The sequence below is a fragment of the Pseudophryne corroboree genome, chromosome 2 (genome assembly GCF_028390025.1).
Source record: "Pseudophryne corroboree isolate aPseCor3 chromosome 2, aPseCor3.hap2, whole genome shotgun sequence".
Taxonomy (NCBI): Eukaryota; Metazoa; Chordata; class Amphibia; order Anura; family Myobatrachidae; genus Pseudophryne; species Pseudophryne corroboree.
In genome coordinates, this window is record NC_086445.1 from 819,348,848 (window position 1) to 819,367,089 (window position 18,242).

Below are 18,242 nucleotides of genomic sequence, written 5' to 3' on the forward strand. Positions count from 1 at the left end.
CCAACATGTAAAATGCCGACAGGTCAAAATACCGACATGCGTTTTCATTGTTTTTTGTGTGTATGTCGACATAGGTCAACATGGACACCATATAAGTGTACCGCATCCCCTCGCATGGCTCGCTGCGCTCGCCATGCTTTGGGCACCGGGGGTCATTCCGAGTTGTTCGCTCGGTAAATTTCTTCGCATCGCAGCGATTTTCTGCTTAATGCGCATGCGCAATGTTCGCACTGCGACTGCGTCAAGTAAATTTACTATGCAGTTAGGAATATTACTCACGGTTTTTTCATCGTTCTGGTGATCGTAATGTGATTGACAGGAAGTGGGTGTTTCTGGGCGGAAACAGGCCGTTTTAGGGGCGTGTGAGAAAAAACGCTACCGTTTCTGGGAAAAACGATGGGAAGTGGCTGGAGAAACGGAGGAGTGTCTGGGCGAACGCTGGGTGTGTTTGTGACGTCAAACCAGGAACGACAAGCACTGAACTGATCGCACTGGCAGAGTAAGTCTCGAGCTACTCAGAAACTGCACAGAGATGTCTTATCGCAATATTGCGAATCTTTCGTTCGCAATTTTAAGATGCTAAGATTCACTCCCAGTAGGCGGTGGCTTAGCGTGTGCAATGCTGCTAAAAGCAGCTTGCGAGCGAACAACTCGGAATGACCCCCACAGTGCCTTGCTTCGCTCGGCACACTATTATATTCCCCCTCCAGGTTCACTGGGATGGTGAAGTATGAACAAGTCGGTTTCAATGAAAAAATCATGAAAAACTCATGTCGGCATTTTGACCTATTGGCATTTTACATGTCGGTATTTTGACCTTGTCGGTATTTTAAAGGTAGATATTTTGTCCATGTCGGAATTTTGACCTTGTTGGGATTTTGACCGTTGGTCAATTGCTTTGATTGGAGGTAAATTGACTGCATCCCCACCAGCCGAGCGACTTGCGAGTCCACCGGTGGCGGCGTTTCCCAATTTTTACTTAACTCCGCAGCGAGGGGATAGTGAGCTAGCATCTTTTTGTGGGTGTGAATTTCTTTCCCGGATTCTCCCAGGATTCCTGACGTATATCAACTAAGTGATCAGAATGAGGCAAAATTAATTTGGTAACCCTCTGACGTTTGAATCTATCAGGTTTCTTAGAGGCAACAACAGGTTCTGGTTCATCATCAATTTGAAGAATCAGCCTGATAGCCTCTAGGAGGTCAGGAACATCCACCTGTGAAACAGACTCCCCATCAGAAGCACCTGGATCAGTGTCTGAGGGGTCAGTATACACGCTATCCTCATCGGAAGAAGTATCTGAAACATGAGAGGATTGTGAGGAAGTAATGGCCCACTTAGAGGACCCCTTGGTCTTAGGCGGGCAAGGGTTAGGTTTCTGTTTAGTCAATGAGTGATTCAATTGCTGTAACTGAGTGGACAGGAGATCTGCCCATGGCGGATTAACCACAGGGACGATATATGGCTGTAAGGGCACGTGAGGTTTCATAAGGGGCATAAGTCTAGTTACCAGCATAGTCAGTAAATTAGAGAAAGTAACCCAAGGAGGTTCGTGATGTGCCCCCGTTGCTACAAACTGACTTGGGGGTAGGGAACCACCAGTACCTGAACCCTCCACTGCTATGTTTTCCTCTAATGCATCTGCGGCATCACCCCCACGTATCGCAGGATCAGCCACAGAACCATCACCCCCTGCAGCTGACATGATATGAAAGCGTAAACCACGGGCGACACAGTACAATATCAGCAGATATAATACCTAACCAAGAACCCCCTGTGCAGCGTGACAGCACAAACAGAGGATTCAGGAGGTATACAGTGACTGAGAATCACAGAGAAAAATACACAATAAGTATATCCTGTGAAATACCTATATCAAATAATAACCCTTATGCTCTTAGCCCCTCTCAGGGTACAGAATATAGGGATAGCAGTATGAGTGAGATACACAGAGTACATATCACACAGCAGCTATATGCACACACACAGTCACATGTACAATGCAGAAATTATGACGAACAATAAAACTGCACTGAACCAGCAATACTAAGTAGTACTAAGGTGGTCATTCCGAGTTGTTCGCTCGTTGCCGATTTTCGCTATATTGCGATTAGTCGCTTAATGCGCAAGGTTCACAGAGCGCATGCACTTAGTTATTTTACACAAAAGTTAGGTATTTTACTCACGGCATAACGAGGAATTTTCATCGTTCTGGTGATCGTACTGTGATTGACAGGAAGTGGGTGTTTCTGCGCGGAAACTGGCCGTTTTCTGTGAGTGTTTGAAAAAACGCTGGCGTTTCTGGGAAAAACGCGGGAGTGTCTGAAGAAACGGGGGAGTGTCTGGGCGAACGCTGGGTGTGTTTGTGACGTCAAACCAGGAACGAAACTGACTGTACTGATCGCAATGTCTGAGGAAGTCTGGAGCTACTCAGAAACTGCTAAGAAATTTCTATTCGCAATTGTGCTAATCTTTCGTTCGCAATTCTGCTAAGCTAAGATACACTCCCAGAGGGCGGCGGCTTAGCGTGTGCAATGCTGCTAAAAGCAGCTAGCGAGCGAACAACTCGGAATGAGGGCCTAAGTAAAGCTATATAGGCTTATAGATATATCAATGCACAGTAAAGACTGGATGTATATCACCGGGTACTAAATAGCCCTGTAGTAGTGCACTGTTTCTTAACTAACACTGTCAAAAGACATGTAGAATACTTAAGTGTCCTGTAAAATGCACAGTGCTGATGATGCAGGCGGCTTTACAGAGGAGACTATGCCCATGCAGTCCCAGAATCAGCTAAGCTTGTAGTGATGGCGACAAACGCTGACAGGGAGTGAGGGAGACAGAGAAATGCAGCTCTAGGGCGGGATCATTTACTGTAAATGGTGCCCTGGGGCTGGGGGAGGGGCTACAGGTCAGAGCTTTATCCCCTTGCTGGACTTCACCACTGGGTACTGTGGGCCCATATTAAAACGTATTATAGAGAATCCGACCTGTGCCCTTGCCCTGGTGGTCTAGTGGGGTCTCTGTACCAACACAGTATCCACGCCAGCGCACGCAGCCCATCTCCTAAGGACCGCGTTGGATCGCGATTTGCAGTGGGTCCCGCCTGGGGGACCCTCTTACCTCCTCCCTTGATGTGGCAACGCAATCCCGGAGAGCTGCGGTGAGTGCCAGCTGAGAGAAAAACAGAGCCCTCCGCTGTAAGTACCAGGCAACCAGGGCATGGGAGTATACAGCGCCACCGGGGGAGGTGATGAAGCTGCAGCATGAGATGTCAGAATGACTTCTAGCACTATGAGTGCCTATGCTGCAGCTGTTGAAGTCTTCTATTTCTTCACATAAAAGCTCTTTACAGGGCTGCTGGAGCAGCCCTCCTTGTTAGTAACCTGCCTGCAGGGCACCAACTTACAAACTGAGTTCCAGTGCCTCGTATCAAGATCCTACTCTACACCCCAATGTTATTCTCTGTGGAACCCCTGTGTACCCCGCTGCAGAAAGTATTAGATTAAATGTTACAATTATGATGCATTGAAGGGGCAGCCCAGTGACAACAACCCATGGGGCACCACGCCTTGAACCCATTCCTAATACTGACATATAGGGGGTCATTCCGAGTTGTTCGCTCATAATTTTTTTTCGCTACGGAGCGATTAGTCGCAAATTGCGCATGCGCAATGTACGCAGTGCGCCTGTGCCAAGTAAATTAGCACAAAAGTTTGGTATTTTACTCACGGCGTTACGAAGTGTTTTCATCGTTCTGCTGATCGTAGTGTGATTGACAGGAAGTGGGTGTTTCTGGGCGGAAACTGACCGTTTTCTGGGAGTGTGCGGAAAAACGCAGGCGTGTCAGGGAAAAACGCGAGAGTGTCTGGAGAAACGGGGGAGTGGCTGGCCGAACGCTGGGCGTGTGTGTAATGTCAAACCAGGAACGAAACTGACTGAGCGGATCGCAGTGTAGGGGTAAGTCTCGAGCTACTCAGAAACTGCTAAGAAATTTGTAATCACAGTTCTGCTAATCTTTCATTCGCTATTCTGCTAAGATAAGATACACTCCCAGAGGGCGGCGGCTTAGCGTGTGCAATGCTGCTAAAAGCAGCTAGCGAGCGAACAACTCAGAATGATCCCCATAATGTACATTTATCAAGGACTTACCATTCATAATGTCAATTTCAATATAAAGTCTGCAAATGCAAGGGCCCTATGCTAATTAAAAAAACCCCAAGGGCAGGTGGGAAGGGTGCTAGCCCATGCTGAAGGAGTTTCCACCTTCAAATGTACACACAAGTACACAATACACAATAAAGAAAAAATGCAGGTGCACACTCTAAGTACCAAGAACACTGCTAATCAGAACAATTATAATAAACTCTGCAATTTAACATGGAGTAAAATTGAGGTTCTTAGCATAAATTTTGCCGAAAAATATGGGCCCACCTACCACAACCTGGAGCCATCCCAACATCTCAGAGAGTGCTGGGCATGTCCCCAGAGTGACATGAACGGAGGTGCTACAAGGCTCTGCCCTTTTCCATGAGACTTCTCCACTTTTTCGGCCATGCGTGTTCAAGGTCCCACATCAAGATACACCAAAGTTTAAAGGTATGACTTGTCTGTTTTTGAAGCAAGAGTGGTTCTAGGCGCGGGCAAGCTGGGCGGGTGCCCAGGCCACTGAGGGCTGAGGAAGTGGCTGCAGTTACACACCCGCACCCCACATCCCATATCCCGCACCTCAACTGCCACAGGCGCTGTGGGCTGCGTGGGCGCCTGCTGCAACCGGCACCATTGAAGTAAAATAGTCAGATGCTAGAGGTACTACTTGACCTCTAGTGTCTGGAGGAGAAGAGGAAGTGGCAGCAGCTTGGTGTGTCTGGAGCCAGGGGACCTTCTGCATCCGGAGAGCTGGTGAGTAAGACACACACACCTCCACCACACACACACAAACACACACACCTCCTCCACCACACACACACCTCCACCACACACACCTCCACCACACACACACACACACACACACACACACACACACACCTCCACCACACACACACACACACACACACACACACACACACACACACACACACACACACACACACACACCTCCTCCACCACACACACACACACACACACACACACACACACACACACACCACCACACACACCTTCACTACACACACACCACTCCCCTCGCCCCTCTACTCTCTCCTCCACTCTTTACTAAGAGGCTCTACCTGTCACAATGCGTATAAGGGTCTACCTGGTGCAATGTGTATAAGGGTCTACCTGTTGCAATGTGTATAAGGGGCTACCTGTCATAGTGTGTATAAGGGGGCTACCTGTCGCAGTGTGTATAAGTGTCTACCTGGTGCAATATGTATAAGGTGCTACCTGGTGCAATGTGTATAAGGGTCTACCTTGTGCAGTGTGTATAAGGGTCTACCTGGTGCAATGTGTGTAAGGGGCTCTACCTGGCGTAATGTGTTTAAGTGCCTCTACCTGTCACAATGTGTATAAGGGTCTACCTGGCGTAACATGTATAAGAGGCTATGCTCTACTGTGGTGTAATGTGTGTAAGGGGCTCTAACATGGTATAACTGTGTGGTGTAATCTGACTGACAGACACTACTGTGTGGTGTAATGTAACTGACGGACACTAATGTGCAGTGTAATGTGAATTGGTACTATTCTGTGGCTCCGCCCCTTCCACATGAAGCCACGCACTAATTTTGTGATGCGGCTCTTCTGTTTAGAAGCTTTAGTAAATCTACCCCTTGGTCTGATGTACTCCTCTCAGTTCTCTTCTGCAATCTTTTCCAACAGAGTTCCATGATAATTACACACAAGGGTGAGCACCAAGACAATTGGTCTTCCTACAACCTTTGGGAATTCTTAACCACTAAACAAAAATAACTAGAGAAACTCTTCCTTGCAGAGACATAGGGGCATAGTAAGGCGGTGACAGTGGAGCTCATAAAGGACAGCCATGCGGAGATAAGATACAGGGTGAGGCAGCCATGGGGAGACACAGGAGGGAGGCTGCCATGGGGAGGGACAGGGGGAGAAGGCAGCCATGAGCAGACACAGGGGGTGGGAGGCAGTCATGCGGAGAGACCGGGGGGGGGGGGCAGCCATGGGGAGATACATGGGGAGCGGCAGCCATGGGGAGTATAGGAAGGGGAGGCAGCTATGGGGAGAGACAGAGGGAGATGCAGCCATAGGGAGACAAGATACAGGGGGTGGGAGGCAGTCATGTGGAGACATGGGGGGGCAGCCATGGGGAGACACATGGGGGGAGGCAGCCATGGAGAGACACAGGGGGGAGAGAGCCATGGAGAGACGTGGGTAGGCAGGCATCAAGGGATACGAGGTAGGCAGCCTTGGAGAGACAAGGGGGAGGCAGCCATGGAGAGACACAGGGGTGGCAGCCATGGAGAAACAAAGGGGAGGCTAAGAGAGGCACAGGGTGAGGGGGAAGCTGAGACACAGGGTGAAGGGGATCCTGAGAGTGACACAGTGAGACTGAGAGAGACACGGTGAGGCTGAGAGTGACACAGGGTGAGGTGGCTGGAAAGACACAGGGGGCAGGAGGCTGGATAGACACTGGGGGCAGGAGGCTGGAGAGACGAGGCTGGAGTGATGTGGCAGGAGGCTGGAAGGACAGCGCAGGAGGTTGGAAAGACAGGCCAGGAGGCTTTAGGTGACATAGGGTAGGAAGTGATATAGGGGTGTTTGAACATCTGTTTTATCAGCATGACATTGGTTATATTCCTACACAACAGGCATCATCGAGACCATGTGATCTTAAAAGAATAATGGTTATTGACTAAGGACAATGTCTCCCCAAGAAGGATCAATTTCTTCAGAGGTTCCCCGTTGCAGAGAAACCACCATATAGGTAAGGTGTATCTTTATTTAGTACACACAAAGCTGTGGATTTGATTAGTGGAATTACTTTAGTGAATTGGCATATCTATTCCTCCATGCCCCAGTTTGATACTGCCCCTAATATTTATTTTTATTCCCATTTAATTTAACCCCACATGCACACTTGGGGGGTGGCACCATAGCACGCACATGCTCCGGGCGCCATGGCTACATGCTACACCTCTGCGTACACACATAAATAATGTTAGATGCATACCTTCTACACATGTTAACAATGTTAAAGAGGTACTATACCTTCATTTCAATTTGTTCAACTTTATCAAACATATTGATTGCTGGTTTTGGAATGCGTGGAAACAGCTTTGTCCATATTCTGAACCTTAACATAGAATGCACACGCATAATTGTTATTTATACTGACATGTCTAGATTTGTATGTAAATATAGTGACTGACTAATAAGAAAATAATGCACACTAAATAAAAATTGTGCATAAAAGCATACTATTAACATGCAGCAATATTAATGATACACAAGGAGTTATATGTCAAAAGCAGAAAATCCTTAATCTGATAAAAATGGCTATTTTCACCAGATTTAGGGATCCTTACTATTTATTAATGCCATCAGGGTGCAATGGCCAGGCATTGGTATCAGTGGCCATCACAAGGACTTTCATTATTGAAGAACAGTAGCATTATTGATCACCCACATTTAGCATAGGTTAAGTAGCTCTAGTGTATGTATTACCCAATTAGTTAAAAGAATAAACTTTAAAACATGCCTCAACTTTACCTGCGACACAGAATTATGAGAAGAATTAGAACAATGGCTGTGCTTATTCCTAGTACAATAAAAAGGTGGTTTTGTGCAAACCCTGTTGAAATGGACCCTGAAAGAAAAAATATTGTTTTAAGACAAATTAAACTCACTAGGGAAAAAAAAATATGTGACTGGGTTATAGTCATCTACTGCATATGGCTCTACAATATACCTGCTGAAATTATAACTGTCCAGAGGGACACTTGAGATTTGTGTTCATAGACAACAGACAATTACTATATTTCAGCAGAGTTTAAAAAACAAAGAACACAAAAAGCTTTTTCATATAACATGGCTTATCATGTATTGCTGCTGTAAAAATGTAATAATAGACAGAATGGATTATAAACTATGGAGCCTAATAGACATTTTTCCACCTTCATGTCCACCATTCAGCTGTACACTTGGTAAGCAGATGTTTTTCTTCTTCTCCACTAGAGTCTCAGAATCATGGATACATTTAATTTAAGCAGTGGGTTTTAAGAAAAGATGGGCATCACCATGTATTGACGAGGGGTTCTAAGTGCAAAATATACACAAACCCACTGCAATCCCATCACAATTTAGAATCATGCACAGATACCTAGGATCTGTGCATGCTTTAACAAAAAAACAAAAAACAACCTTCAGAAATCTGCAAAATCAGAAAACAACAAACATGGCTGGTAGTGGAACAATTGTAGGCACAAAAAAGACATAAAATTGTGTGGGGGGTCTCACCACCATCATTCCAACCAGGACTAGTATCCACCGAGCTTGGGTTACCAATGGGGGTTGAACCTGCATAAAAACATGTGGCCCCCTCCAAAATATACACTGCACTAGGGCCAGTAGGGCTTTTTCCATAAATGTAATAGCGTAAAAAAACATACACTTTTTTCTTGGCACACTACAGGTACAAGTACTGCCAAATGTTACCAGCATTTGGAAAACCTTTGCTAATCTTTTTTGGGTATTTGGATGTTCTTTCCTTTATGCACATACTTTTCCTGGGTTTTCCAGAAATTTTATAAGTATGAGGCAACCATCTTTTTCACCTGTTTAGAGTGTTATCCAGGTATACAGCTACTCTACATAATAATAATAATAATAATTTTATTTATATAGCACTTTTCTCCAGCAGGACTCAAAGTTGCTTTACAGACATGAAAAAAAAAAAAAATTACAAAGGATTCGGTATTGCAGCAAGTAGACCCCACAGAAGAAAAAGCCTAGAGAACATAATAAGCATACTGTCAGGTTAGTGCAGTCACCTTGAGTAATAAATTCCATGGGTAATATATTCCACCCATGAAAGGTACCAGTCGAGGCAGCCATCTTGAGCGCACTACGTAGGATTACCCGAGAATAGACTGCTACTTGTTGCTAAGGAGAGGTGGTTTGAACTTAACTTGGAAGACTCATTCAGAAAGACATTTAGGGGTCTACTGTATTTTGCTAAGTGTCAGATTTGCAGTCAGTTGCAATCCGATGGACATCGACAGCATCTAACATAAAAAAAATCAGTATTTGCTAAGTATCAGTTTTCACTATCATTTGCAATCTGACGGGCATCAATGGCAGATTATAGTAAAAAAAAATATCAATATTTATTAAGCTTCTGTTTTCACTGTCAATTGAAATCCGCTGTTAAGGCCCATCGGGTTTGGCGCCCCTATCCCACTGCAAATCTGTTCACTAGGGTCAGTAGCGGATCTTGCCACGGGCAAGCAGGACTTTTGCCCGGGGCGCCGCCTTCCGGAGGCAAGATCCGCTACTGCTGTGCCCCCCGCTGCCTCATGTGTTCCCCACTGGTCCCGCTGTGAAGGGAACTAGCGCTACGTGTCTAGTTTCCCTTTGTGGAGAGGACCTTTGCTGTGCGGTGCGCGATGACGTCATCGCGCACCGCACAGCATTTCAACGGCGCTACTCTACTGTACAGGGTGCGTAACTGACCACGCCCCCTGGATGAAGCCACGCCCCTATTTCCCGCCCGGGGCACAAAAAGGGCTAGAACCAGCCCTCACTAGGGTCTGTGTATAATTTGCTGTGTAAGAAATGTGACAACTTATGTTCCACATATACCTATCCTCGAATCACACCAAAGAGCCAATTTGTGCACCAAGGAGTTTGTAACTTTAGCGCTCCATGCAACTCTTTCTTAAGCTATGTGTTTTCATCGGTGAATTACTTAGTATACAATTATAAACTTAAGATGAAAAAATCTGAAGTACTCAAAAACAGGTGCATAAAAGGATAGGTGTATGAGGACACATATTCATTTTTTTTTAAATGATGTGTGGGTTCCCCCCAAAATGATAACCAGCCCCAGGCCTCTTAGCCTAGGCTGATTTTGAAAAATAGAAAGCACAAATGGTGTGGGGTCCCCCTTGCTTTTCAATAACAAACACTATGCTGAACCTGCTAGGGCTGGTAATACAGTAGCAGGCTGACACGCAGTATGAGGTTGCCCTTCTATGCTGGAAACCAGCACCAAACCGGTCAGCACAAGGTTGGAATTCTTAGGTAAGTTAATAAATGGGGTCCCCCTCAATAAGGACAACTATCTTGGGGCTTTGGGTGCGGTGTATATAGTGAATAATATTTATAAATAATACTGTTCTTCATAGGTGATTCTGCCAGAGCAGAGAACCACAAGTGCAGCTTCCATAATGTGGGATATTCTTTAAGATACTTTTGAAGACAAATCACCATATCATTGTGTAGAAAGCATAACGCCCATCAAAACTCTACTGTTATTCTTGTTATTAATTATTACTTGCCAGTTGTATGGGGGTGACTCCATTTACTCCACTTCATATAATTACTTGAACACAATTTATTCCATGTTGCACTCATGATTACAGTAACTTTTTCATTTGAATGAAATTGAGTAGTTTTATAAGACATTTGATTTGTAGAAACATTAATTCCCTGAAATAAAAACACTTTCATTAAGTATATGCCTGTTGAAAACTTATAAGCTTTTAAAATAATAGGAAACTAGACATAAATAATTTAGTAAAAAATAAATCTAAAACATTGAATGCATTGAATTTTTGTAGAGGTTTCTTATACCCAATTACCTAATGACAACGTATTGATGATTATTAATAGACATCCATTTTGGTGCTAGTGTATGAGAACCACCACTTTCCGGTAATACAGGGGTATGCGGTTAGCATACCGACAATTGGGATCCTGGCGGTCACAATACAGATGTCAGGATCCCGACGGGGGCACTATACTGTGAGGGGCTTAGTTGCGCTCGCACCCCTGCCGGCATTCCACCGCTCATCCCGAGCAGCGGTAAATCATACCGAACCCAATGAAGGTTAGCTTTCTGGTGGCTAGTGTTTGGTACAGGCCCAACCTCTTAAGTTGTGTTACAACAGACTTGCATAAGCCGTCACTTCGTAAATAAAGCACACTGAATGCAGGATGGAGGTGAAAGTTTAAAACGACACTTACAGTCAGTGTGAATCTGCAGCTTCTTAAATGTCATTTTAGACAAGAGATTGCAGTGATTTTTGTGTCATATATATACAGGATTGTCAGAGGTCACCCATAAGAGGGAAGTGGTTCCATAGCATGTGCTTAGTGGTGTTACTTTTAGAGTCACCATTACTCGTAGTCAAGTCTGCTGCATAAGATGATGTCCATACCATTTTTATTTACGTCTCTTCAAAAGATTCATGCAACTCTTTAGACACACTTGTCTGTCAGAGGCGACTTGATTGAAGAGTTTTGTGACAATTGTGCAACATTTTTCAAAACTGCTGCTTGTTAAATCTGGTTCTTTCTATTAATTCAATGTAAAAAATATCAGGAGACTGATATGTTCTCTACACATCAAATTCAGCTTTAAGAATCAAAAAATTATCTAAGGATTGATATTAATATGGTTTATAAATCTTAAAAAATATACAACATACTGATATAATAAATACAAAAATATGACCGCAGGAGTTGGCTGAAAAAATGATCAAATTTTATTTGACATAATAAATTTATTTTGATTAATTATTGTAAGTATGGTGGCTGACAAAAATAAAGAACAGCATAAAACAAGACATACTGTACATTTCAAATTCAAACATTGGTGTTTAACTCTCCAATATTAGACTTAGATGGGCAGTGTCAGATGCCCTGCTAGGACAATGGACCTGATTCTGAGGAGAACAGAAATAAAACATCTAGTAAAAGTGAACAATCTTTTAATTCTGCACATGCGTCAGAGACACACTTTGTTGCAGCTACTACTGAAAATGCGTCCGCCTCTGAATCACGACCAATAAGCCTATATAATTTACTGAGGAGCGTGCACCCAACTAAAGAAGAATGACAACTCAACTAAACAGCTATTTTTACCACCAAATGCCAGGCCACTAAAGCTGTGGCACTGCCACCATACCTAAAATAACTACAACAACTCTGAAATACCACTAAAAATACCTTCAATAAACAAGAGACCATCATCCATAATACTGTGTGTACATTATCTGGCCTGTGTAGATGTACTTATTGAAACTTAATCAACCTATGTTCAATATCAAATCTGTAGTTTGATACTGAAACAACTTTCCATTGAGCTTCATAAAGGACACACCCGCGTTTCTATAGTCAACAATTCAAAATGATGAACGATCACCCATCATAAATCTAAAGATACATACTGTACCTACCTAAGTCATTACCATCAAGTTGTATACCTTAACTCTAGGGGCTCCAAAACTTCTCACTGCAGCCATCAACTGACCATTAAAAATATCCCACAACATTCCACAGAAACCTGGCCAACTTACATGCTTAGACTAAGGAAACAAGATGCACAACATTCCACAGAAAGCTGGCCAACTTACATGCTTAGACTAAGGAAACAAAATGCAGTCGTGGGCCAATATGTTAAGGATGTCCAGTAAACAAAACACTGAGCAATGATCCAAATGGTTTTATGATCAAAAACATCCTGTAAAAACAAAAAATGTATACGAATTCATTGAAATATCACAACTACACAAACAATAGTCAACAATAAACCACAACAAAAACAAAGGTGAGGTCATATTGGTAATAAAAACAACATGATAATCAAACTGGAGGCAAAAACAAAAACCTACTAGTATCTTTTGTAATAATAAACTAATTATGTGTTGCCTTTCATATGGAATTATGTGTTGCCTTTCATATGGAATTATGTGTTGCCTTTCATATGGAAATACAAATTCCTTACAGACCCCTGCAAACACACTGAGTAACCATGTCAAATGTTAACATGTCAAATAAGTTACTGAAAGAATTCTTCCCAGATAACGCTGAAAAGCCCCAAGTTCCAATGGCCCAAAGCTTGAATTTCAGAAACCAAAAACCCCGGCAGAGCTGCAGAAGTGGTTGCCCCAATATGGAAAATGATTGGGTGCCAAAGACACCATAATTGAGACTCATAAACATACAGTAATAGAACGCGTCAAGATCTGACCAAATTGAAATTGAGTTAGTGGTGAACCATCTTGATTTACCAGCCAGGGCTCAGCATTACACAAACGTGCTGATATACAGTATAAGCTTTCACTAAGGATACCAGCAGACCCATGTAGCCTAACAAATTGAAAAGGATATCTATCGGCAACATCCTAATTCATCAGACTTGGTGTGTCACAATTTAACAAAAAGAAGACCATCCCTCAATAAAAGTTTCCAAAAAGGAGAGCCAATTCTACTGCTTAAGCCAGTGCAACAACCACATGAAAAGCACTAAGTAAGGCTATCATGAATGCCAATTTAAATAACATAATCTCATAGTCAGAAATACAAACTCCTTTGACTGCTGACAATATGCATTGCAATATATGAATGTCATTAGGATGAACCCTATTCTCAACAGCAGGTGCTGCTGTAGCCCAATTCTTTAACACTCTAGAAATAACAAAATCCTTAGTCAGGTCAGTATATCCATGCAAACTGGAAAAATATGCTCTGCCAGTTTACAGTGTTTTAATAGATGGGATCGAGCGACCTGCTGTGGATGTAAATGTACCAGCACAAGATCATAAGGTGTTGATGATGAATATGTTACTTTTACTATAATATATAGGCTTACATATATGATGATGATGATGATTGTATTTGTATAGAGCAAACATATTCCACAGCACAGTACAGTACATTGCTCATTGGTGTTAGATGTTTATCATGGTCTTAGTCCTACAGACATTTTTCAGTACATAGTAAAAAACAGTTACCCCTTTTTCTTTTATGGAAATATTGTATATAAAGCATTTATCAGATACATTGCTGTATGTTCTTGGCTTCTCCCATTTTATTTCCAGTTCATTTGAAATATAACTCAGTTGTATGTTTTTTGGAGGATCTAAAATTACTGGAAATAAAACATTTGTTATTATTACATAAACACATATGAATACACTTTTTTTGAAATAAGGAAATAGTCCATATCGGCAGAAAACACAATGCATATTGCACCGCGTGGAAACACCTTGCAATGCTAATGCATGGTCCTGTGGGATCGGCAATGCAAGGAAAAATAGAGTGTGCAGGCAGAGCCAATATTGACTATATCGGAGGTTCATGCCTCCAGCCACAATATAGTCAATATCGGCTGTTAGCATGCATTGCACCATGTGTAGGCGGCATAAGGGGGTTATCCAACTATTCGCCATAATTACAGCAGATAATGGATTCGCCAGGGGCCATCCAGTTAGCACTGATAGCTTGTGCTAATCCCTTAATGGCGGCACTCATCGGGGGTTTGGTTTGGCCTGCCTTAGGAACTCCAAGTGACTTCCCTTATCTAAGTATTTTATAAAATTGATATATTGGAGTTTTTTAATCTGATATAGCACTAAGATCACATGTAAATTAGTAAAGTATGGTAGTTTCCACATCACCCTAACCCAACATTTTTTTTTATTTAAAGCATTTCTAGAATGATCTTACTATCGTCTCCAAATAATATTAGTTTCCTATTGAGACAGAGAGGGGGGGGGGTATCCTATTAGCAGCGGTAACTTACCACTGCTAATAGGTTCACCGGGTCTGTCCTATTAGCCCCGATGTGGCGGATTTCCCCTGATGCCGGCATTTATCGTGGATTATGCTTCCATGCTTTCGGTGCATCAGGCACTCGAAGCATAATCCGCGATAAATGGGCTGCTGGAGCCACGATAACACATGGGATCAGGGATATATCCCCAATCCCATGTGTTTTCAAACTATCGCGGGTCAGTTTCCATTTTCCAACCCTAACTGGATGCTGCGATAATGACCATCGGTCATTAATTGCAATATCCAGGCATTTTCGCCCACTGAAAACAGATAGCGATTAATAGGATACCCCCCTTAAATAGAAAACTAAACACTAAACCAAACAAAAATGTAAGTGGATTTGTGTTTATTAAATACAAAGTTAAAAATTAAATTGTGAACAAGTATTCAATATAAAACGTATACTTTATATTTGCTTTTATTTAAATATAAATTTGAAAATATTATTAATAACAAACATTTTACAATATTTTTATAATTATTTTATATGGATGATTTTTCAATTTGAGGGAAGGCTTCCCAAATAAAACTTAAATATGACTGATTTTCTTAAATATGTATGTTTTTAATATATGGCACCAAGGTTTACCACACAGTTAATTGTCAGTGATGCCCAAGAGGGTGGATTTTTCCTTGCACCTCCTTCATTTAACATGCGGGGAAACCCACAGTTCCCAGCATTTTGCGCAGAATCTATGGCTTACACGCAATACCCTCAGGTTTATCACAAAGGCAAAATTAGAATATTTGAATGGCTCTATGCGTGAAACCTGGGGTTCATTCTGCACTATAAACCCTGTGCGTAATTGAATATGGCCCCTATACCTATGTCATAAATACTGAGGGGTGTTTGTACTCAGCAAATTCATCACATTGTGCATGGATGAAATTCACCTCTAAGTAGTCTTACCATACTATCCCTTTAAACCAGGACACTCGTGATACAGATTCTATAGCTGGCTGATTTCAAGCCTGCATTTCACCTTGTTTAAATCAGCCACAGAACCTGTGTAATTCATGAGTGGCCTGGATTAAATGGATAGTACGGTAAGCCTACCTCTAAACATATGACATGCCTAGACATTGGTATAATGTGCCCAATGCAAATCTGGTCATGTTTTACTCTTAAAATTGAATTGCTCATAAACATAAAAACAGTTATCTGAAAAATATAATATTACCATGATCATTAGGTTTAAGGATTTTATCAAAGAACTGAACTGAAGTTTGATTGCTTGATCCCACCACTTGTATGTATACTTTCTGTTTGAAATAAATGTCCGGAGATTTCAATACACATCCCACTTGCCTCCCAAAGAAATCCTTTCTGTAGTCTTGGCAAACAACATTCTTATTATCCTGCCTAGTCCCAAAGAAAATAAACAGAAATGTCAACAATTCATGTAACCAAGCAATCGTTGAAGAAGTGTACTGTACATAAGTGGTCATTCCGAGTTGTTTGCTCGCTAGCAGTTTTTAGCAGCAGTGCAAACGCTATGCCGCCGCCCACTGGGAGTGTATTTTAGCTTAACAGAAGTGCAAACGAAAGGATCACAGAGCGGCTACAAAGTTTTTTTGTGCAGTTTCTGAGTAGCTCAAAACCTACTCAGCACTTGCGATCACTTCAGACTATTCAGTTCCTGTTTTGACGTCACAAACACGCCCTGTGTTCGGCCAGCCACGCCTGCGTTTTTACTGGCACGCCTGCGTTTTTACGAACACTCCCTGAAAACGGTCAGTTGACACCCAGAAACGCCCACTTCATGTCAATCACTCTGCGGTCAGCAGTGCGACTGAAAAGCTTCGCTAGACCCTGTGTGAAACTATGTCAGTCATTGTAATAGTACATTGCACATGTGCATTGTGGCGCGTACGCATGCGCAGAAGTGCTGTTTTTTTGCCTCATCGCTGCACAGCGAACGAATGCTGCTAGCGATCATCTCGGAATGACCCCCATAATCTACGTGTTATATGAGACATTTATTTTAACCTGAGAGCCATAGAATATTGAATATCTTCTGGGGCTTCCTTGCCCACAATCCACGAACAATTAATGAGAGATACATTATAAATTTCACAGGATAAGTTTCCAGCGGCAGTGTTATTTTTTCCTAAAAAACAAATGAACAAAAATAAGTGCAACAAAAATCACAAATAGTTTGCTGCTGCAAGGCCAACAATATTTAGAAATATATATAAACTAGAGATGAGCGGGTTCGGTTCTCCAAGATCAGAACCCCCCCGTACTTCACCTATTTTACACGGTTCCGAGGCAGCCTCTGATCTTCCCGCCTTGCTCGGTTAACCCGAAAGCGCCCGAACGTCATCATCCCGCTGTCGGATTCTCGCGAGATTCGTATCCTATATAAAGAGCCGCGCGTCGCCGCCATTTTCACTGGTGCATTGGAGATTGAACGGAGAGGACGTGGCTGCATTCTCTCGCTGAAAAGCTAGGTAATCTGTGCTCAGTGTGCTGCAAATATCTGTGCTCAGTGTGCTGCAAATATCTGTGCTCCGTGTGCTGGAAATATCTACGTTCTCTGCCTGAAAACGCTCATATCTGTGCTCAGTGTGCTGCAAATATCTGTGCTCAGTGTGCTGCATTGTGGGGACTGGGGACCACCACTATGTAATTACAGTAGTACAGTACAGTAGGCCATTGCTGTATCTTGCAGCTCTGTGTCAAGTATACTATCTCTGTGCTGCATTATTGTGAGCAGTATATAGTAGGACAGTGCAGCATTTTGGTGACCAGCAGCAGAGCCGGCGGTACCCGCTCAGCAGCTCCTGCAAGGCAGGGAGGCGCTGGTTGGAAGAGGCGCTCTCCCCGCTCTGCTGTTGCTGGCGCTGCTGGCTCCCGGCTGCCTCTGCATCTGTCACACTGTATGACAGATGCAGACAACGTGAAGCGCGGCTCCGGGTTGGTCCCTCTGGCTCCGCCCCCCACGGCTCCGGCTTGGTCCCTTTCATTGGCTGTTGCCTCTGCAGCCACAGTGGTGGGAACCTGCGCACCTCATCCATGCCGCTAACTTGTGCATGCTGCCCACAACTCAGCAGCCGGTACAGCGCGATCTGCGCCGCCGCTGCCTGGAAAGCAGTGAGATAGCGGCAAAGCACTTCCCCACCGCCACGTCCCTCCCAGCGCTCTACTCCTGGCTTATTAGTTACTTCTGAGGTGGCCTGCGCATTCTTCCTCTTCCTCTCCGTCTCCAGCGTCCTGCCGGCAGGGTGAGACAAGCTGAACTAGGGATCATCCTCCAGCTGTCCACTGGGACTTAACAGTGGGAAAGGAAAATGTGGCCAGGCTTTTGGTAAGACCCTGAGGATCTGACTGTTCACTTGTAATATGTTTATGAGTGAGGTGAGTGCAAATAGCCATGGACACAAGGGGAGATCACATTACACTGACACTGAGGCACATGTACTAAGAAGCCTGTTGGTTTGTTCTGGTATGCACAATTTTAGCTGCAATGGAGGTGGAACTACAAGTCCCA

General features: G+C 43.4%; 1 protein-coding gene across 1 annotated transcript in view; it reads right to left on the reverse strand.

Annotated features, from left to right (window-relative positions):
- Positions 1-7,170: 7,170 nt before the first annotated feature.
- Positions 7,171-18,242, reverse strand: part of LOC135018453 (granulocyte-macrophage colony-stimulating factor receptor subunit alpha-like) — a 60,580-nt gene continuing 49,508 nt past the window's right edge. Inside the window, exons 5-10 of the mRNA XM_063953020.1 lie at positions 16,739-16,859; positions 15,930-16,111; positions 13,926-14,062; positions 10,467-10,617; positions 7,678-7,774; positions 7,171-7,261 (exon numbers count right to left, since the gene is read on the reverse strand). Coding sequence (XP_063809090.1) covers positions 7,171-7,261; positions 7,678-7,774; positions 10,467-10,617; positions 13,926-14,062; positions 15,930-16,111; positions 16,739-16,859 — 779 coding nt within the window. The remainder of the gene's footprint in view (positions 7,262-7,677; positions 7,775-10,466; positions 10,618-13,925; positions 14,063-15,929; positions 16,112-16,738; positions 16,860-18,242) is intronic.